A 23,021-nucleotide genomic window follows, 5' to 3' on the forward strand; every position below is an offset into this window, starting at 1 on the left:
TTGGGGGCTTGTTGAGCGTGCTTCAAACTCTCTTTTTTTTGTCTCCCCAAGCGCCAAGCTTGGGAGAGCGTGCATGCCCCGTGTGAGCGGGGACAGGACCATTTAAATTGCTGGAACTAAACTCGGCAAGCGCTGCGTGCTCAATAAGCTAAGCACTAGCGTGACCGCAGCCTTAGTCATGTCTCAAGCATGGCAATTTCCCTACTGTAAATGGCACTAAAACCTATCTACCATCATTGTTTATACACCTTTGTATTGGGTTTGGCATATTTAATCAAGATAGTAGGTGTTGTGTATGGTTTAAATGCTCAAGCTTATGGATTCAGTTCCTTCCTTGGCCCCTTACACTCTAGTGCATCATAGAAGCATACATATTATGTGACATAGTCTATTTAATTGAATACTGCTTGCACCCGCCTATTTACAGCAGTGTTGGACTTTTGTTCATTTGCTTTTACATTGGGAGGATTTAGCTGTGAGAGAGTCGGGAAGTACCATAGTCCCACTTTGTGGTGACTATTGGAATGGGCCTGTAGAAGGGGTAAGTGACTCCGAAACGTTGCCCCCTGCCTCTCACCACACTCATTTCCTACCCTTTTAGGGATTTCTATCTCATATCCCTCACTTTTTAGTGATATCACATCCCCCCTTCCCTCACCATCCCTCCTTTTTTTGTTATCATTATCATGTGATTTGCACTTTATGCACAGTGATAACTATGTTATTTATGCTCATTAATAGACATCAGTATTTCAACTATCACTCACTTTCTCGTATTTATTTGGAGTGCGGGGAACACTTGTTGTGGTCTGTATTGTCCTTAGGTGACATTAGGGGTCTCTTCATTGTTCCCCAGCACCCACCATTCAAATCCTCATGATATTTAACACGTTAGATAGTGCGGCCTATACAACATACCTGTACTTTCTGTACTGTACAATCCATGTTGGGTGAGACTACATCGTTAACCTTAAAGGACCAATCCAAGCACTATCCTATTGTACGTTTTGTTTCTTTTAAATCATTCAGTTCTGTAGTATTAAAAAATACCTACTAAATTTTGTTAAATTCAACTCAATGCCATTTTTAATGAGTTTTAATATACTGAACATTCTTTGATTTCAAATTAGGTTTAGCACACTTCACCAGCAGTGCTAGATATTTGCAACACTTTCCTGCAAACTGTAACAATAGATCATGTTAATTTAGTAATTTAATAATACATTGTAGCTGCTGAGTTACACTGACTGAAGGATTGATTGAAACTGAAAGGCGGCCATTAGGTGAACCCTGGAAAGCAGGATCTCTGCTGATTGTTACGGGAGAACAAATTGATTGGCAGCTTAGGAAATTAGTTTTCAATAAAGGTAATCAAAGTCTGCATATTAAAAAAAAAAAAAAAATATATATATATATATATATATATATATATATGCAAATACAACTGTATGCTCATCTGCATGTCTTAGGCAGGTCTGCAACCCCGCCTTTCCCCATTATCACCCAGCACACAGCACTTCCACTGCAGCAAGGGATTCTGGGAAATGACATGCAAATTGGCTGCCCGCCAATTTGCCACTTTTTGCTTCAAAAACCATTTTAAACATGGATCCCTATAGGCTTAAGCTTCTCAAAGCTGTGACCATGCAGCAAGCTTAAGCCTATAGGGAACCATGTTAAAAATGGTTTTTGAAGCAAAAAGTGGCACTGTGTGCTCATTTGCATGTCATTTCCCAGAATACATTGCTGCAGTGGAAGTGCTGTGTGCTGGGTGATAATGGTGAAAGGCAGTGTTGCAGACCTGCCTAAGACATGCAGATGAGCATACAGTTGTATTTGCATATTTGCTTTCCTGTGGAGGGTTTTTGTCACTTTTTTATACTCACCATAACTTAACTCAGTATTATATATATATATATATACAGGTATATATATATATATATATATACAGGTATATATATATACAGGTATATATATATATATATATATTTTTTTTTTTTTTTTTTTTTTTTTAAAGTGCCGCTTGGCTTGCCCCTTTAATACTTTTACACTTTGTTCTTCTCATATAAAAGCAATTAGTATAATGAAATTACATACAGTATACACTACTGTAAAGCTGCTGGTGTTATTGCCAGACAATGGCAATTTAAAAATAGACCATTCCTGGTCACAGATGCAAAACTATAAGTCATTTGCTTGTTCTTTGAGATTCAGCCTGTTCATTAACCCTTTTAGTGTTGGGCTACATTATACATTTCTTGTCGCTCCTGTCCTGAATGTTTTCACTTGCCTTGAGGACATTCTTGGTTTAAAGGAAACTAGCAAAACATCTACAGTATGGAAACAGTGCCGTCCAACTTGAGAACAGCGTACATCCTGACACTGAAGATTAATGAAAGCTTGTTTGCTGGATTTATTTTTAGCATGGAAAGTCTAAGCATTGGTAGAGGGATTATGGGATCAATGTCACTTTGTTAAAGTAAGACCTACCAATTTCCTAGGTGTGCACATGGTCTCTGTCTGATCTGGGGGTTTTATATTGGTCAAAGCAGCATTTAGTGGTTTGGATTTTATTTAGGACTATCATCCTGAAAATGAATCTGTGGAAATGTATAGCAACAGAATGTGCATAAATATACATGTAAAGTGGGTTATACTTAGGAGAAGACTTAGAGAAACTATCGGATCTGGTCAAAGGGCTTAAGCAAAGGACTAACAACTCCCAGCTACCTTTAAGCTCTTCAGTGAGAGAGTGAACTTGAAGTACATCGAAGGGGTAAACACACAGTACTATTTAGCTCCTTTGTTTCAATAATCTAATTATTAATAATACAATACATTGCAAGGACCTTTGTAATTGACTATTTGGATTACTTCGTGCCTTGAGCCTTTGTGTATATGTACTGTATGTATATATTTATATAGCCCCATCCAAGTACATAGCGCTTCACAGCCGTAAGACACGTAACATAATAATATATCATATAAATATATATATATTTCTCTCTAAGGATGTCTGCACATCTCTCTGTAGTCTGAATGGCCTGTCACTCACCCAGAGACAGCCAGTGAGGATGCACATCCTTCCCCCTCTGTGATAGGCTGAGCGGCCTGTCACTCACCCAGGGATAGAAAATAAGACTGCACATCTCTGCCCCTCTGTGTTAGACTGAGTGACCTCTCACTCACCAAACAATTTAATGGAAGTGGGGTACAGAGGGAGAGTGACAGTTGTTAATGTTCTAATTAATGTAGGCTGCATATCTCTCCCCCTCTGTGATAGCCTGAATGACCAGTCTCTCACCCAGAGACGGCCAGTGATTTACCATTCAGCTTCAAACAAAAACAATTTCCCATACGATTGGCTTTTTCAATGACCATCAATAAGTCCCAAGGCCAAACGTTTGATAAAATATGCCTGTACTTACCTAAACCTGTTTTTAGTCATGGACAATGATATAATGCTCTATCAAGAGTCAGATCATTTGATTCACTTACTGTAGTGTCAAAAAAGAACCCAGAAATTGACAATTATGTCTTTAGAGAAATCTTTAATTAAAAATATAAGTGAAAATAAAATGTATGAATGTTTCATTAATAACCTTTCAGATCTCCTAGATTGGTGTATGTTATGCCAGATGCAGCTAATAATATATAATATAAATATATAAATATAAATATAATATATAAATATATATAAATATAAATATATTATCTAGTATCGTCTCTACAGACCCACCAATGCCCATACCCTTTCATCAAAATAAGGGATACTACAGTAGTAAGTACAATTGAAAGATAGAACCACTGTTTCATTGTCAGTGCTACTGTTTAACCGGAAAATTTGTGGATTATGTCCTAAGAATTTTTGGTGTAGGTGTATCTTAATATGGAATATTGACCGCTAGAAAAACTGGTCATAGGTTAAATCATCCAAAAGTGGTAAGCACCACTGCTTGGAAGCTATAAACAACATTGGAAGAAGAGCAGTTGGGCGGGGAGTGAAAGCACAAAAAGGTAGGGGAGAGGGGCACTGGCAGAGGAGATAAGGAGATCATGATATCCAAGATGGCACAAGCTGAGACATCTTGGGAATTTTAGAATCCATCTGGTATATTTTTTTTAAGGACAGTATTGAACAAAGAAACATATCTTGGCTCATACATTTTCAGTGCGGTCTCAAAACTGCAGCAAAGTAAAAACCTCGACGTGTTATGGGAAGCAGGATGCAGAATATGTTGTCTTGGGTCACAGCCATGACCTCAGCTGACTAATGCTGCCATTTTCTTCTGGAAAAGTAAACGTCCTTGAAGTTTTGCAAGTGCAATTACAGAAAATCCCATGGTAGGCAAAAGGTCATCCTCATGACTGGCTTTATAAATCTCACACTGCAATATCCAGTTAGAATCGAAAGTTTGTACAGTATGTACGAACTTTCAGTTTGTTGAAATGTCCCTACTGCACAACCATTTCAAAGCACCGCTGCCTACTTACTCACTTTTGCCAAATTTCTTTAACTTTTTGCCCTTTTCTCTTTATCTAACACTTTGTATTTTGACTTGGGAAACCCTCTTACTTTTTCATAGGCAACTTATATATCATTATCTCTCTTACTTTTCAAGACAGATAACAATAAAAGATCATTACAAGTTTCAGTTTGCTACAGTGTATGATTTTAAAAGTATGGCTGGGCCAACGTGACCTGAAAATCTGCAGTAACGTGTTAGATATAAAATATAGTTACATAGTTACATAGTAGATGAGGTTGAAAAAAGACATACTGTAGGTCCATCAAGTTCAACCTATGCTAAATTTAGACAACAGATACTTTATCCTATATCTATACTTACTTATTAATCCAGAGGAAGGCAAACAATGATGTGGAATGATATTAGTACGGCTTAGTAAGGTGAATTCAGATTACAGTTGATTTATTTTAGAGTTGCTCTGTGGCTTTCTTTATGCTCAGTATCATTACGTGTTTGTGTTCCTGGTGTGTAAGCACAACCAGCTTCACGTTGCATGGCCTGCAACCAGCCACTGATGAGACCCAAAGGTCGAAACAGCTGCTTGTAAGTAGGTTTTCTGACCATGTAATTTTTTAACTCAGGCTGTGCTTTAAACCAGTTTGAAGCAGCAGGTATAAGCCTAAAGATATACACCTTTTTTTAAAAGTGGATGTGAAGCAAAATGTGACGCACTATGACCCAGATCCACCAAGGGGTGATTTACTCACATTTGAATGGGCGTAACGTCATGCCAAAGCTTAGCCCCTTTGTTTAATCTTTGCCTATGAGCAGGGCTGCTGACGGGGGAGGAGAGCCGGGACAAGTGTCCAGGGCCTGGTGGCTGTGGGGGGCATGGTCGTCTCAGGCTCGACCGAACTTTTGCATCCAGCTATCGGGCCTCTAGTTGCCGCCGCTGGGCCATGGCGCTCCCTAGCTGCTGACTCCTCTTCCCACGCCATCCTCTACTGCCAGGGTGCTCTGGCAGCTGGACCCGACTTCCAGGTGCACCCAGTTTCTGGTGTGCACCGGCAGGAGAGAGAGGCCTGGTGTGGGAAGAGAGAGGTCCCGGCTCTCCCCAGCTTGCCTTCCTCCTCCCATGCCGGATCGCTTTCCCGGGGGAGAGAGGATGGCCTGGCGTGGGAAGAGGTGGCAGCAGCTGGGGAGAGCCGAGGTCTGGCAGCGGCAACCAGAGGTAAGTAGTAATTGTATTGGGGGGGGTGGTAATTGTATTTATAGGGGGTGTTGGTAGTATTTGTAGTTGTGTGTGGGGGGGGTGGTGGTGGTACTGTAATTGTATTTGTGGGGGGTGGTAATTGTATTGGGGGGTGGTAATTGTATTTCTGGGGGGTGGTGGTAATTGTATTGGAGGGGTGGTAATTGTATTGGTGGGTAGTCGTAATTGTATCTGGGGGTAGTAGCGGTAATTGTATCTGGGTGGAGGTAGTGGTGTTTGCTTCTGAGAGGGTGTAGTGATGTTTGCATCTGGGGGGTGTGGTGGTGTCTGCATTTGGGGCAGTAGTGGTGTCTGTATTGGGGGGTAGTTTTGTATTGGGAGGGGGTATTGTGTGTGCTTTGGTGCTTTGCAGGCGGTTGTGTGGGAGGGGGAATTGTATGGATATTGTGCGGGGAATGTATGTGTGGCCAGGGGAGGAGGGGGAAATGTGTTTGAGGAAGGGGGGATTAGTGGTGCGGGATTGAGTGAGAGGGGTTAATTGAGTGATAGCAGAGGGAGGAGACAGAGGGGGCAGATAAATACCGGTGTGAAAGGGGAGAACTTGCAAAACTGCTGACAAGGGAAGGGTGAGGCGCTAACATGGGGGGGAGGGGTTGCGGGCGAAGCGCTAGTCCTGGGCCCCAGGAGATATGGCCCTACCTTTGAGTGTTCATTTGCATGTAGTTACTCAGAATCCCTAGCTGCAGTGGAAGTGCTGTGGAATGATAGGGTCAGCCAGGTTTGGGGACCTGTCTGAGAGGTGAATATGCTCATAACTCTATTATGTGCAGTGCCGGTGACCAATCTATATGTGCTTTCCATCGTTTTTTGTTTTTTTTCTGGTTGCAACTTTTCAAAGGCTGGCTGATTCAGTCCTCCAAAGAGAACTCCTATAGCCTGGTGGATACGCCACCTTATCTAAGCAAAGTGGCAATCTTGCCCTTATATGTTTCTGCATTCCCGATACATTAATTGAATAGCAAGCTGAAAGTTTCAGATAGGTAATCATTATATTTTGGAGATGTACCATACTGCTTATATGTGTATTATGTTGTTGCCATTGCTGTACTGTAGTATACTCATGTTATTGGCACTGTGTTTGTTTCAGTATGTGCAGACTGCAATGTTGAGAAAGGCGCAGACAAGCAGGTTGACAACTTGTACCTGAAGGCTCTGGAGGGTTTTGTTGCTGTGGTGACTCAAGATGGTGACATGATTTTTCTTTCTGAAAACATCAACAAGTACATGGGTCTAACGCAGGTGAGATGTCACCAATAGGGTTGTTTGATTGCATTTTCAACAAAGGTTTGAACCCTAAGCTAGTCGCCCTTTTTAAAGCTAGTCAATCTATATCTGAATCTTTGGAGTAAAACCATGTACAATACTTACCTCTGCTCTCTAGTCAGTGGGCGCATGCACACATTGGATCACATTGATCTATACAATGCACAGCTACTCTGTCCCCATCCTTTTTCAGAGCATAAAAGAGCCAACCTCATTGTCATTAGCTTACAGGTCTAGAAAATATGTACTACATCTTAGATAAGTGGGGCCAGACAGCACATGGAGGAATCCTTTTCAGGAACGGCTTTGCCTTCAGCACTGGGAGGCTGAGACCTTTTATGACACCATAACAGAACCAGAGGATAAAGTGAAGTACTGCATTTTTTGTTTTGTGGGAATGGGCTTGAAGAAGGACCTTACCTGGCTTGAAATTTTGCCCCCCTATCGAGTAACTTTCTGGTTACCTTGGACTCATGTTTTGGACTCCTACTGAAATATTTTTTCATCAATACTTGACAATTTGTGAGTGCTGGAGATAAACATTAGAGGATGAGGTGTAATGCATCTGTTTCTGGACATTTGGGGGGGATTGAGTTTGTTCCTGTTTTAACAGTGTAGCTAATTATTCATAATCAATCTGCATTTCTCTTTAGTCCACATGTTATTTTCTAATTTGATAAACCGGGAATTCTTTATGCATATGAAGTATACATACATACAAGTATTTTGTGTTTGTAACACATTTCTGTTTGCTTCATCCAGGGTCGGACTTTGACCTTCTGAGCCCCTAAGATATGTCAAGTTTAAGAGTCCCCAAAAATTAGAAATAGATTTATTATTCTGACTGAAAGGACCATTTAAAGTAGAACTATGAAACTGAAATTAATTAAAGCATTATACAGCTCAACCCCGTTATAGTGTGATCCGCTACAACATGGATCAGCTTATAATGCATTTTGAGTGGGGATTTATAAAAATCTCCAAGGTTTAAAAAAAAAAAAAAAAAAAAAAACATTCAATGCTTTATTGACTTACTCGGCATCTGCATCTCTCTGCTCTCTGCAGCTCTCTCCTCTCCCTGCTTCATCAGGCTTTGTCCACGTGTGCAGCTTACAATTTGACTTTCGAGCGCAGAGGAGGGTCACATGACCCTTCTCTGACCAATAACAGCCCAACAGCGAATACATTTTATATAATACACATGCAGGAATTGAACCCATGACCCTTCATACGCTAGTAGCAATTCTCTAGCTGCTACACCATAGAGTTGGAGTGTTGAATCTGACTCTATAAACAAACTTAACATCTATTGGATTGCATTGTGTGCAAGTAGATGTTAAGTGTGTTTATAGAGTCAGATGCATCACACCAACCCTGTGGTGTAGCAGCTAGAGAATTGCTACTAGCGTACGAGTTCGATTCCTACATGATCGTGGTGGCTATTTCACAATCCTGGTTATATCGCGATCCTGGTTATATCGTGATCCTGGTTATATTGCGATCCTGGTTATAACGCGATAATGGTTATATCGCGATCCTGGTTATATCGCGATCCTGGTTATAACGCGATCCTGGTTATAACACGATCCTGGTTATAACGCGATCCCGGTTATAACGCGATCCCGGTTATAACACGGTCTCATTATGTGGACCCAGAGCACAACGTTATAATGGGGTTCAGCTGTACTAGCATTGATACTGTATATACAAAGATGACAGTGTAAAGCGAAGATGACCAGTGTTTGCACAACACATTAATTTTAATATTAAAACATTTTCTTTCGTGATTTTTGGAGAGCAAAGTCATTGAGGATGTCTTCAAATGATAAGCTATGAATATTGTGAGGCCCAAAGCTCTAGCTTAGTTACCTTAGGCTAAGGCCCCGCTCCTCAGTCTGTGCGCCCGCACTGCAGACAGGCGTGGGCGCTGACAGACACAGACCACGATATGCAGTCTGTAGGGAGCCGGGAGCCGGAGTGGGAGGGGGACGGGAGTGGAGGGGGGGGCGGGATCTGATCGTGGTGCCGTCCACCCCCCCACACACATACACACACATACACACACATACACACACATACACACACATACACACATATACATATACACATACATACACACACACACACACACACACGCACACACACACACATATACACATACATACACACTCAAACACTTTAACCCACAGCTCCTTCCCTGCTCCCCGCCCAAGGCGCCTCCCATCTAGCTCCTTCCCTCCCCTCCTCCCCATTGGCTGACTCGCGTACCACGTGACGCGTCAGCGCCGAAAATCACTAGATTCTTGCAGCATCGGCCGGCTGACGCGTCACAGTACGTAGTCAGCCCTGCCGGATGGAGGCAGCGGGGGCAGGGACCATTCGGGCAAGGGTCTGGTGGTTCGCGGCTGCGCGCCCGCGCGCCCCGCCTGCTGCAGCGGGTTCGCAGCCTTATGCGTATGTCAGTTCTGGTTTCATCCAATCACAGAGGCTAGGTTGGGGTTTACTTTAATTTCCTTGATCTATGTTATAAAATATTTACATTTTTCATTTTAGGTTGAATTAACAGGCCAAAGCATCTTCGACTTCACTCACCCATGTGATCATGATGAAATTCGAGAAAATCTGAGCCTGAAAACAGGTATGCAATAGAATTTGTATTTACTTTAGTATAAAAGTACCACAACATATTTGTTAAATTGGTCTTTTAGTTTACAGTGAGCTTCAAGTCCTAAAATACAAAAGAGAAAGACACACTGTCCATGGAATTAGTGTCAGAGTCACTGAAAATTTGAATAAGATTGTGCCATCTCTTACAGTATTTTCTCTCTTATGGTGCAGTGGTCATTACAGGGGAATAACCCGGGTTGAATCTAGAAGCCTAGTTCCTTGTGACCTTGAGAAGTTAATTCACCTCTCTGAACATTGTACCTATAAAATTCTATGTACTGTAGTGTCGACAGTTATTCTAACACAAACCAGTGGCAATCGCCAAAAAGACCCAGGTACATGCTGGGTCGTGTTTAAGGCAAGTTTAAGGCATTTCTGCATTGACTAATGGCCCATCAGATTAAACTGAATGGGACTGCCAGGGACCCCTGCTGTGTTAATCCGATGGGTCATTAGTCAATGCAGAAATGCCTTAAACTTGCCTTAAACTAACCAGGTTACACCCATCATGTACCCAGTATGTAACCAGGCTAGTTTATGGCAAGCCTTAGAATACTCGTTTTCTCGTCTGTACATTGCTGCCTATCCTGCAGAAAAACAAGAAATTCATAGTTGTCTAAGAGAGAAACATAACGTATTAATCAGATAACAATAAGATTTGGTGCTATGGCTATAGAATGAAAGTATTTGGTTTGTACTTTTTTGTTTAGGTGCTGGACTCGGAAAGAAAAACAAGGATGCGAATACCGAGCGTGATTTCTTCATGAGGTTGAAATGTACCGTTACCAACAGAGGCAGAACTGTAAATCTCAAATCTGCCACATGGAAGGTAAAATCACAGGAAGAATGCTTGTAATAGGATTTAAAACTGATAGAAATGGACCATGTTTCAGTTTAAAGGCAATATTAAACTGTGATTTAATTTATTTTAGGTGCTACATTGTACTGGACATGTTAAAGTGTATGACACCTACCACCCTCACACAATTTGTGGGTATAAGGAACCCTTGCTCAACTGCCTTGTCATGATGTGTGAACCTATACAACACCCCTCCAACATTGACATCCCATTGGACAGTAAGACTTTCCTAAGTCGCCACAGCATGGACCTGAAATTCACTTATTGTGATGACAGGTGAGTAGCTAATTTATTATTATTGTATTGTATATCTTTATTTATATAGCGCCATAAATATACATAGCGCTTCACAGTAGTAATACATGCTGTAATCATATAAATAACAAATACTGTAATATAAATAACAGGTCATGGGAATAAGTGCTTCTGACATAAGAGTAACATTAAGGAAGAGGAGTCCCTGCTCCGTGGAGCTTACAATGTAATTGGTAGGTAGGGGAACGTATAGAGACAGTAGGAGGGAATTCTAGTGTGCGTCTGCAGGGGGCCAAGCTTTATGTATCATGTGTCCAGGATTATCCACAGTTCTATTCATATGCTTCTTTAAGCAAATGTGTCTTAAGGTGGGCCTTAAAGGTGGATAGAGAGGGTGCTAGTCGGGTATTGAGGGGAAGGGCATTCCAGAGGTTCGGGGCAGTGAGTGAGAAAGGTTTAAGGCGGGAGAGGGCTTTAGATACAAAGGGGGTAGAAAGAAGACATCCTTGAGAAGAATGCAAGAGTCGGGATGGTGTATAGCGAGAAATTAGGGCTGAGATGTAAGGAGGGGCAGAAGAGTGTAAAGCTTTAAAAGTGAGGAGGAGAATTGAGTGTGAGATGCGGGATTTGATCGGAAGCCAGGAGAGGGATTTCAAGAGGGGAGACGCGGAGACAGATTTAGGAAAGAGTAGAGTGATTCTGGCAGCAGCGTTTAGGATAGATTGCAGGGGAGACAGGTGAGAGGCAGGGAGGCCAGACAGCAGGAGGTTGCAGTAATCAAGACGGGAGAGAATCAGGGCCTGAGTCAGAGTTTTAACAGTCGAGCAACAGAGGAAAGGGCGTATCTTTGTGATATTGCGGAGGAAAAAGAGACAAGTTTTAGAAACTTTTGAATGTGAGTGGAGAATGTGAGAGAGGAATCGAGTGTGACCCCTAGACAGTGTGCTTGAGCTACTGGGTGAATGATCGTATTTCCAAAAGTAATGTGGAAGAAGGTAGTAGGGCCAGGTTTGGGAAGAAGTATAAGGAGCTCTGTTTTTGCCATGTTTCAGTCGGCGGATGGCCATCCAGGATGATATTCCCGAGAGACATTCAGAAACTTTGGAATGTATAGCAGGTGTAAGGTCAGGGTTTGAAAGGTAAATTTGTGTGTCGTCAGCATAGAGGTGATATTTAAACCCAAAAGATGTGATTAGGTCACCTAGAGAGAGCGTATAAGGAGAAAAGAGAAGGGGTCCCAGGACAGCGCCCTGTGGTACCCCCACAGAGAGATTGATAGAGGAGGAGGAGGTGTTAGCAAAAGAGACACTGAAAGTATGATGGGAGAAGTAAGAGGATATCCAGGATAGAGCTTGTTCCGAATACCAAGAGTATGGAGAATGTGAAGGAGAATAGGGTGGTCCACGGTGTCAAATGCTGCAAGAGGTCCAGTAATATGAGCAGAGTGTAATGACCTCTGTCTTTGGCAGCATGGAGGTCGTCGGTTATTTTAGTGAGGGCTGTTTCAGTAGAGTGAGCAGTGCGTAAGCCATATTGTAGAGGGTCTAGAAGAGACATTCAAGGAGTTTGTAGGCAAAAGGCAGGAGACAGGTCGATAGTTAGAAGGACAGGTAGGGTCAAGCTTGCTGTTTTTGAGCAATGGTATAACGGTTGCATGCTTGAAGGAGGATGGAAAAGTACCAGAGTAGAGGGAAGAGTTAAAGATCTTTGTGAGCATAGGGATTATAGAAGGAGCAAGAGGTTTTAGGAGATGGGAAGGCATGGGATCCAGATGGCAGGTGGTAGAGGGAGAAGAGGAGATCAGCAGTGACACATCCTCCTCCGAGATAGCAGAAAAAGAGACAAGAAAGGCAGGAGGAGAGTTAGGAAGCGGTGTGGGATGGGAGGAGGCAACGGATCGGATGTTCTGACATATGGATTCCACCTTTTCCTTAAAAAAGTCAGCAAAGTCCTGAGGTGAGATGGACTTGTGTGTGTTGATTAGTGATGAAAAGTAGGTTTGTTTACAAACAGGAATGGTATATTACTACACACTTTGCAGCAACCAACAGCTACGCAGCAGTTGTCTGTTAGATACAGTCTCTTAGATCAGCTCTCACTGGAGATGGTCCCTGGACCGTCACTACAGGCCAAGGGCATCCGCAGCCACCCTAGCCCTTCCCCAGCTCCCTAGCGGAGGCAGAGGTATTGGTTAACACTCACTCCTCCCCGTGGGGAAGAGCACATGGGTAGGCCCAATCTCAGGCTCCCAGACATGTGACCTGTCTTCCTCAGAGGGAAGTAACTACAACCACTAACTTTAGGGCGGTCCTGCCCTTAAGTACAGCCAGAAGGTGGACACGCCGTTGTCAAAGCTACAACAGGATGTACCACCCCCTGTCATCACTCAAGTGCAATACCAAAGGTGAAGGGGAAAACCCCATACCAAGTACTGGCAAACCTGTAAATACCAGTGTTTACTGCCATCACATAGGGTAGAATAGTAGCCAGGGGGTACCCCACTGCACAAGCTAATGTGGTGAAAGTGACATTTTCTCAATTGTACTTTGAACAAATTTGGAGACTAGAAGAAGAAACTTTTTTTTAAAAAGCCTGCACATACTGTTCCAAGGCATGTGCAGGAGAAATCTCTAACAAATGTAGAGACATTTTCTCTGAAATATAGGTTATGGTAAAGTTTGATACAAGGTTAAAAAAACTTTGAAAGGCAAAATTTAAGTGACCTAAAAGTGCATTCCCACATACAACCAACAAACATTACAGGAAAATGTTAAAAAAAATGTAACATCTCAAAAGAAAGTGTAAAGTCGTTCATGGCAACTTGTAATTGAGCTCATAAAAATGGAAAAAAACTAAATCCACCAGAAAATAACCGTACATCAACATTTGGCTCCCCTACCTTCAATGCATTAATACAATTTACATTAACTGATTAAAACACTTAGAATGATTGAACCCTGGGGAAGAGCGCGGCGCCTTTGAAACAGCCGCCCCCTCCCCCAGAAAATCTTGCGCCGCCCAGTTTGCACACCCCTGGTTTACACTCCAGGAAGTGGAAGTTTCTGTAAGTCAATGCTCAGATGAATGGGAAAGTGCTCTTATAGGTCATGTTAAAATGGTAGAGAAGGTGTTGCTTTAATGACTTTGCTTGTTTGGGATTTTTATCAGTGTTGTGTCACATGCTGCTGGCAAAAAACAAAAAGGAAATAATCTCCCAATATAATAGCTTTCTTAAAAAAAGCTTAAATCGCCCAAAAAGTAAAATTTTTACTTATTTGCTTTCCATTCAAATGATTTTGTTTTTGTTTCTTACGGCATCTCATTTAGGGTGCATTCATTAAGCGGCAGTACTGGTTTGTGTTTTCCGCATGCGGCGTTAACACCTACTGTATTCAAGTCAACAGCAGTTGATGGCGGACTGGGTGTTCTAACCCAGGGGTGCGCAAACTTTTCAGTCTGCACCCCCCTGCCTGCTCTCCATCCCTGCTCGCGCCCCCTCCTTACCTTGTCTCCGGCATCTCTTCCCTCTCCCTTCCCCCTGTGGATTGGCATTACTGATTTTGATAACATGACGTTAACAGAGCTCTGATTTAACAGAACTTTAAGGATTAGTGTACTGAACAACCCCTTTAGACTGATAATAACTGTAGCTGACCAAGAATTGCTTCTTCAGGAGAGGTTAGCATGAGGTGGCTGACTGTCTAAGAATGGCTTCTTCAGGGGTGGTTAGCATGAGGTGGCTGACTGACCAAGAATTGCTTCTTCAGGCAAGGTTAGAGGAGGGGAGAAACAAGGACATTGGAGCACAGCAAAAAGACAGGCTGGCGGCAGTGACTGCGTGCAAAAGCTTTATTCCGGCAACATTGCCATTAAAAACAGGACAGGTTCTCTGACGCGTTTCGTCTAAGAGACTTTTTCAAAGAGGGCGAGGTTAGCATGCGGTGGCTGACTGACCAAGAATTGCTTCTTCAGGAGAGGTTATCATGAGGTGGCTGACTGACCAAGAATTGCTTCTTCAGACGAGGTTAGAATGAGGTGGCTGACTGACCAAGAATTGCTTCTTCAGGAGAGGTTAGCGTGAGGTGGCTGACTGACCATGAATTGCTTCTTCAGGAGTGGCATAACCAGTCTTTTTCTACAATGCTGTGTTGTAAGACATCAAGAGACGTTTATTTTACTTTATTGCATTCTTATTAATGTGAAGTACTGTGAGACCTTTTGGAGGAGGCACTCTATAAGAAAGTTTTAAATAAATACACGTACATAATACTGCTAACTTTAAAGCTTCACGCTTTACATGTAACATAAAACTATACATTTTGATTTGAATGCCAGAACTAAGCTATAAGAATCCCAAACGCAGAGGATTTGAGAGGAATCTTGTAATGTATACAGTACTTAACATACTGAATTCATAGATCTGATTTATGTGTTTCAAAAGAAGTTCATTCTCAAGACAAAAAAAAAATGTTTACTTTGCTTGCATATTTTTGACCATACTGTTCATTTAAAAGTGAAGGCTCGCATGTATTGCATATACAGTGATTACCAGTAAATAGGAAATGCCTAATGCAGCAGAGCTAGAAAACAGTTTGTGGAGGTTACCCTGTCACTACTGGACTCGGACATTTGGTCATGGCCATCTTGCCGCAACCAGTTCTCTGCCAGCGTTTGGCCGCAGAGGGCCCCTCTGGTGCTGGACGCTCAGTCGCCGGCTGCTTCTCCAGGGTAAGTTAATGTAAGGGGTCATTTAGCGGTTAGGGTAGCGGGATAAGGATCGGGGTTTAGGGTAAGGGGTTAGGTTTTTAGGGTTGGGGATTAGGTTAAAAGGTTTTAGGGTAAGGGGTTAAGTTTTTTAGGACAGGGGATTAGGATAGGGGTTTATGGTAAAGGGTTAAACCTTTTAAGGGTAGGGAATTATGGTAAAGTGTTTATTTAGGGTTTTTAGGGTGGGGGTAGCATTGGTATTAGGTTTTTTTGGGGGTAAGTTTACTTTGGCAGCGAAGCGGCCAGTGGCAAGAGGTCCTTGTGGCGAGGTGAGTAGCATCAGATTTGTTTGTGTAAAAACGGTCACTACCACACCTTGGTTTCCTCAGCCATGCTACTTTAATTCTAACAGTGCTGCTGTATTTATTGAAACATTACCATAGACCAGTAATTTTCAACCGGGGTTCCGCGAGTATTTCTCAGGGGTTCCGCAGCCGCCTAGGGGGAAGAGCTGGGACAACTCTCCCATGCTGTCCCAAGCCCGGCGGCGTGGCGGCTCCCCCACATAACAGCGGCTCCAGAGTTCAGCAGCAGCAGCCGCCCGGTTACTGCTAGCCTTCCTCTCCCTGCCGGCGTCGGAATTCGCATCAACTTCCAGCTGACAGGGGGGATCAGGCAAGAGCGCGCAGCTCCCTTAAAGAGAGAGAGGTGTGTCAGTGTCAGTCTCTGTGTGTCAGTAGAGAAAAGTAAAGGGCTCTAGTGAGGGGTGGATAATGATTAAATAATCAAATAATCAATTAAGGGAATTTGTCTGGCAAAATTGCCAGTAAATTAAGGTGAGATACAGTGATTTAAACAACTTAAATTAAGTGCTCTGTGATAAATGTGATAAAATGCAGCTTAAAACCCATGGAGGATGGTCCAAATTCCGTCTCAGTTGAATGTTGCAGCAGAAAGTTTGGGGAGCGCAGTAATCACCATATATGAAAGAGAGAATAATACAGCATAGGGCAAATAGCGTTTTCACTGTGAATGATATAGCTGTGTGATGTTAATGAGATGGGGACTCATATTTCTTCAGAATTTAACCAGCATTTTCCAAATCTTTGATTGGTAAGTTGGTATGGTGGTAGATGGATATTTAACCTTTAGGTTTCTTGTGATGTGCAGTTCTACAGGTTTCCAGTGTTGTAGTGATCTCCAATCAAATGGAAACAACCATAACATAAACTATACCAAATATGTTTATAAAAAAATGAAACACTTACATAGTGTTAAAATCGCATAGGCATGTAGAACTATAGGTGCCTAGATTAGCAAACCATATATCTGTAGTTCTACATGGCTCTGCAATTTTAACACTATGTAAGTGTATTTTCAATTGTTTATAAACATATTTAGTATAGTTTATGTTATGGTTGTTTCCATTTGATTGGAGATCACTACAACACTGGACACCTGTAGAACTGCACATCACAAGAAACCTAAAGGTTAAATATCCATCTACCACCATACCAACTTACCAATCAAAGATTTGGAAAATGCTGGTTAAATTCTGAAAAAATGAGACCCCATCGCATTGACATCACACAGCTACAGTATATGATTCACAGTGAAAACGCTATTTGCCCTATACTGTATTATTCTGTCTTTTATATATGGTGATTACTGCGCTTCCCAAACTTTCTATGTGTCAGTATCAGTCCCAATAGAACTGATGTGCTCATGGAGGAAGGACTTTCTTTGATATTTAAGTGGACTTTATAAATGACAGGAGCCACACTGCTAGTACATGACCATGTCATTTAGACTGCCAGATTTTAATTAGTGTCTTGACACTTTAAGAGCCTATGTCATACTAGCAATGTGCGAAGGAAGAACTGTGGCTGGAGTTGTACGTAACACCGTCGTCTATCATGTTTTTTTTTTACATTTGACACAGTTGTCCTTCGAGCAAGATTAACTTCATTTTAGAGTCACATCGTGCGGAAGAGATATTTTAATGAGTTTATAATTAACACAGTTTGTTTGCATGCATTATTAACTTTAAAAAATCTGGTGATTTGGCACTGTGCAGAGCACCCGATTTCCACTGCCCGTAGCTCACTGTATAACTGGGGTTGTGCCAGATTAACCTCTCATATACAGTATGTGTGGAGCAGGGCAAGCAGCTGTATTTATTAATGACTTCCCCATAAGATTTTCTGGTCCCTGTATCTACTGACCGGAGCCTTTACACTGTTGAACACTCTGATTTCTATCCCTGTTTTACTTTAATTCTGAAGGGAGTGAGAAGCAAGCAAAGTTACCCTAACACCTTTCTTGCAAGTGTATTTTGCAGCACATTACTCTGCTCTTCTTGCCATCAAAATGGTCTTTGCTTCAAGGTTATCATTTGCGTCGCGTACTCCGGCAAAAAAAAAGCCGATATTCCCTTTCTTTAGTTTGGATGTCCCTATAGGGTTGTTTATGGTTCAATAGCAAAACATCAGGCTTTGTTTCACCAGACCTGCAATTGTCTACATGAAACATTTTATATTAATCAAATCATAGTGTGACACAGATTATTCCCCATAAATAAACACATTGCTACGGTGAACAATGTTCTGTTAACATAAGTAAACCACCAAGTACATTATGTTCGCGAAGAGATCTACACTGTATGTGTGTTTTGTTGTTTCATGAATTACCCGTAACCAGAATTCATAGACGCATGCAATGATGGCACGCCCTAAGTGAGAATAATAAGCACACCGTGCTGTAACCAGCTAGGAAAAGCTCCTAGGTAAACTATCAGTGTTAAGAGTTTACGGCCATGTTCCTGCACAGGTGGCCTTTTTTAAAAAACATCGTCACACTGATCTAAATTAAACAAATAACAGTGACGAGTTAAATAGGTTAATACTGAGCCACTTGTTACTTTTCTAACCGTGTCTGAAAGTTTATCCTGACAATGTTTGTGAGACATTTCGATCTGATTCACGAAGATACAGTAAGGGGTGTCGGAGCTCGATCATCGTTGACTCTCATTCATGTCAATGGCAGTTGATGCCAAATTGAGCTCCAATACCCCTTATTGGACCTTTGTGCATCCCTGCGTTTATCTGCGGTAATAAGATTTATTTTGTTACTGCTATTATCATTGCCTTTAGGTCACATTGTTCTTAAATTGAACTACATCCTTTTCTGATTCCATATATGTCAAATGGGAGTAAGGGATTCTTATGTTTGAGGCAGATTATTTGCGCTCCAGTATATCAACTGTAGGATTTATTTTGGTAATAGTGAAATGTGAGAAAAAGATGCACAGAAACACATCATTGGATAAACCCCATCGTTATGAGTGCAACTTGTAACTCCTTCAATGGATGCTTTGTAAATCACAAGTCAAGGCTCGTGGAGGCAGAACTGGTGCAAAGGACTGTAGCACCGATGCTCTGATAAACTGATGGTTATTATTTTCATTCCGCACCTCTTCGTGTCAGCGTGCTTTTGCTTTGTTTTTTTGCCTTTTGTGTAACATTTTACCAAGGGGGGGTTTCAGAAGGAGAAGTTACATGATATTAAGATCATAATGGGATGTATTCAATGTTGTGCCTCTGTGTGTCACTTTGTCTCCTTTTAATCTTTATCAATAAATCTGCCAAGTATAAGGTGGGGCTGCTTTCTAGTTTCACCAATTTGTTTTAGGTCATGTGCTTGAAAAAAAAGCTGCATTAATATATAGGCCCCCTATTGTAAATTGTGCTCCAAATTTACCTTAATACATCTTTCGCTGCCCTCTGTCAATGTGTCTATGCAACAGTGTCTCTAAGGCAGCGGCCCCGCTGGCGCTGACCACCCTCATGCGCTGGCGCTGACCACCCTCATGCTTGAGAGTGGTGACGTCACCAGCTCTCCCAGCATGAGCGCCGGGTGTCCTGGCTATTTCGCAAGTGCGCATGGGGGGCGGGGGCGTTGCGGGCAAGTTGAGCACACTTGAAAGTAATTTTTTTTTGTTTACTCAAGCGCCAAGCTTGAGTGAGCGTGCGTGCCCACGCACGAGCACGCGCACCGCGTAAGCGGGGACTTGCACATATACATTTATGTAAGTAAAAGCGGCAAGCACCGCGTGCACTGCACGCTCAGCGCCAGCGGGGACGCAGCCTTACTGTGGTGGAACGCAGAAGTCCATTAAGATAAACCTATTCTCAGTGCAATCTTTCAGAAGTACCTACCAGAAATTGTCTTCGGTCTCTGGCTCCTGGCTACTTTCAAGAGATGCAAAAGTAAACCTATTTCAGGCAATAAACATAGTTGGTTAATTAAACATTTATTTTTTATTTTTAAGAATTTCTGAATTGATTGGATATCATCCAGAGGAGTTGCTTGGCCGTTCTGTATACGAGTTTTATCACGCATTGGATTCTGAGACTATGACTAAGAGCCATCAGAATTGTAAGTACTATACCAGCTATTTATTCACGACGATAATTTTTAAATAAATATACACTGTTGTAAATATTCTAAGAAATGTTTTAGAAGTCAGCCCTTATCATTTAAAAAATAATAATGCTACATAATTTTCCTTCAGTGACATTTGAGGCCTTAAGTACCCAGTAACAAAAAACAGTTTGTATTGTTTATTTGGTAAAAAATGTTGTATATGAAATTATTATACATACTGTACATAGTAGAGGCCAACCCCTCAAGAAAACAAAAGGTACCTCTAATTTCATTGCCGCGTAGCAGTTGGCCAAAGTTACTAATGAACAAGAAGATTACATGTGCACAAAATAGAGGGATTTATTAAAATAGGGTTTTGGTCCATAATGTGGACCTTTGTTTGAAACTCTTAAACAGTGGAAATTACAGATGAGGTGTTACATGGCTAACTGGTTTGTTTTTTATTGAACCTTGCAGTCCTGAAATTTAGCTTTAAACGAACTTTATGTTGGAGATGCCATCCTAATAACAAACACAAAATTGTCACCAGTTCTGTAAAGTTGTGTAGATATGCTCAACATCATCATACACTGCAGCCTGTTCACTTACATGGGGAAAGGTGAACATGGATTTAAATGAGTGCTTTTACTTCAAGATTTTCTAAATATGAACATGTATTTCTCAATTTACAAGAACAATTTATAGAACCTTTTCAGTTTGAGGCATCCGTTTTTGTACTGTATATTATCATGAAAATAATTATAAATATTTATCTATTTGCATGTAAATCCCTCCATCTAGATTTGGTACGAGTTTGTGATTTGTCTCTCTTTGGATTGCAAAGCCCTCTATATTTCTTTTTCTTTTTTTATATCTTGCCAAATTTCCAGACAATGGCTGTCCCAGTCACCCCAATTTTAGAACAAAACAATTTTCTGGGATGTTAAAATGGCAACTAGTAATTTTATTGCTAATGATTATGATAATCGTGTAACCCATTCCACACTGCAATTACACATTTTCTCACCAAACGGGACTCATTTTTATAGAGGAAAATGCTCAAAATGAAATAATAAAATATCTACCATAGCGTCTAAAGGAAAAATGAAAGACCAGGCCAGCCGTGCTTTGGGTGGCTCTTCAGTCCATGCATAGTTAAAAGAAAATAATAAACCGGTGTTGTTGTTGCTTCAGCTACTTTTCTATTAAACGGGTTTGTAGCATCCTTTTTTCCTTTGTTATAGTTCCAGACAATGGTGAATATTTACAGCAGTGTTTCATACAACAGTGCTGTAAAGAGTTCTCTGCTCTGGAACATTTGTCCAAACCCTGGGGACCGTATGTTAAAGCCCCGACAAGGTTAACCCACCCTTTTTTTTTTCCCGAAGGCAGATAAAATGTGGTAGTATTAATGTGGAACTTTATTAGAGGCAAAACACTTTGGATGAATAAACAAAAAGTGTATTATTAAAGAGTCTACTTTAGAAAAGAAACTAGACAACAATCGCTAGTCAGAAGAGACTGAAGTCATCACACTTCATTTCATTCACACAATACTGTAATGTGAGTTGAGGTTACTGTCCTTAATAGTTCCAGCAATGTGTTATTTGAGTGTAAGTTTCCATAGCTAAATAGTTAATTGGCTGAGATGATTTGAACGTTAAGTACTTATTTTGGCAGAGGTTATAGTACATAGGGATAGATTCACTAAGCTCCATTATCCTATATAGCGTGACCGTAACCTACGTTTATTATTTTAACACACATTATTAGTACCGCAGTATTCACTAAAGTAAGTAGCGTGACGTTACTCCTATAAAATGTTTGGTGTTATTTTTAACGGTTGTTCTATTTGGCATGATCATTATAGCCTAAATTATATTCATCCCACATTCAATAGGATCTCTTAAGGTTAACTCCGGTAAATAAAGCTATGTTAAAGTCATGAAAACAAGATAAAAAGGGCACAAAATGAGAAATGTATGACAAAATAAAGAACCCAGTAGTTCACTCTAGATGTGCACCAAAATATGTGACAATACCAACCAATGTGAGTGAATATGTATATAAAACTAAATATACTAAGCATAAATCATTAGTTATCCTTATAGCCACTAAAAGTCCAAAAAACCCAGGGAAAGGTTTTTATTTAGACATTTCCAAAACCGAGGATTCCAGGCACGAGAAGGAAATAAATGAAGGATAAATATATTGTCATATATTCTGATCACCCCTGAGGAAGCCAATTGGCGAAATGTGTAGGGTGGAACGCTGTGATGAGGAGGCAGAGTTTCCATGAGGATCTAAGGATGCAACGCAGGGAAGCAGAATACGCCATCGCGGGGGTAGAGTCAGAGGCCAAGTGCACAAGGGAGCAGCGTCCTAACTGCAGACTCTCCGGTGCCATCCCGTCTAATTGGCTTAACGATAACGCCCAAAGACTTTACTTTTGTGAGTGCATAGAGCAAAGCTTTGTTAATCATTAATGAAGATATTACTCTGTTTTCGTTCTTTGCCTTTTCTTGGTCCTCTCATGTCCTGAGGCGCTATATAGCCCTGCAGCTTCACTGAAGGGAATCAAGATTTACCTACAAGATGTTTCATGATGTATGCTGATCCCAATTTCAACGTTGTGAATCCATTACACATATATTAGTTTTTCACAATTTTTTCAGAATATACTACACTTTATTGCTTCTCCATTTGTTTTCTTTTTGCGCCTATAGTCCTTGATTTGGGTTACTTAAGTAATACCTCACTGTTGCGTTACTCCTATCCTGACACCCAAATAAGGCTTCTGCTGGAGAGGAAAAAAGCCCTAGGTAAAGCACTAGGAAAAGCCCTGTATCTGTGTCCGGCTGGGATTAATGTCAAGGGTTAAAGCACCAAACCAGGCTCCTCCAAAAAAATGATTGTTTTTCATAATTTCATTTTAAAGCTCCCACCAGGAATTCAATATGACTGACAAATTTTGCGGGTCCCTCGGGTCAATAGGAAGTCATTGCTCGAATCTTCCTGTTGGCCAACACCGGTAGCCATGTTAGATTTTACATGAAGGAGCACCAAAAAAGTAACTATCTCTGAACCAGGGGTCCATGGAGCT

At 41.3% G+C, this 23,021-nt stretch overlaps 1 protein-coding gene across 2 annotated transcripts in view; it reads left to right on the forward strand.

The window, feature by feature from the left end:
* The window catches only part of EPAS1 (endothelial PAS domain protein 1), a 137,925-nt gene that overhangs the window by 88,165 nt on the left and 26,739 nt on the right, over positions 1-23,021 (forward strand). For both annotated transcript variants that reach the window (XM_075595804.1, XM_075595805.1), the window contains 5 exons: positions 6,830-6,981; positions 9,559-9,643; positions 10,383-10,501; positions 10,605-10,807; positions 19,824-19,930. In XM_075595804.1, coding sequence (XP_075451919.1) covers positions 6,830-6,981; positions 9,559-9,643; positions 10,383-10,501; positions 10,605-10,807; positions 19,824-19,930 — 666 coding nt within the window. The remainder of the gene's footprint in view (positions 1-6,829; positions 6,982-9,558; positions 9,644-10,382; positions 10,502-10,604; positions 10,808-19,823; positions 19,931-23,021) is intronic.

The sequence above is a fragment of the Ascaphus truei genome, chromosome 4 (genome assembly GCF_040206685.1).
Source record: "Ascaphus truei isolate aAscTru1 chromosome 4, aAscTru1.hap1, whole genome shotgun sequence".
NCBI classification, from domain to species: Eukaryota; Metazoa; Chordata; class Amphibia; order Anura; family Ascaphidae; genus Ascaphus; species Ascaphus truei.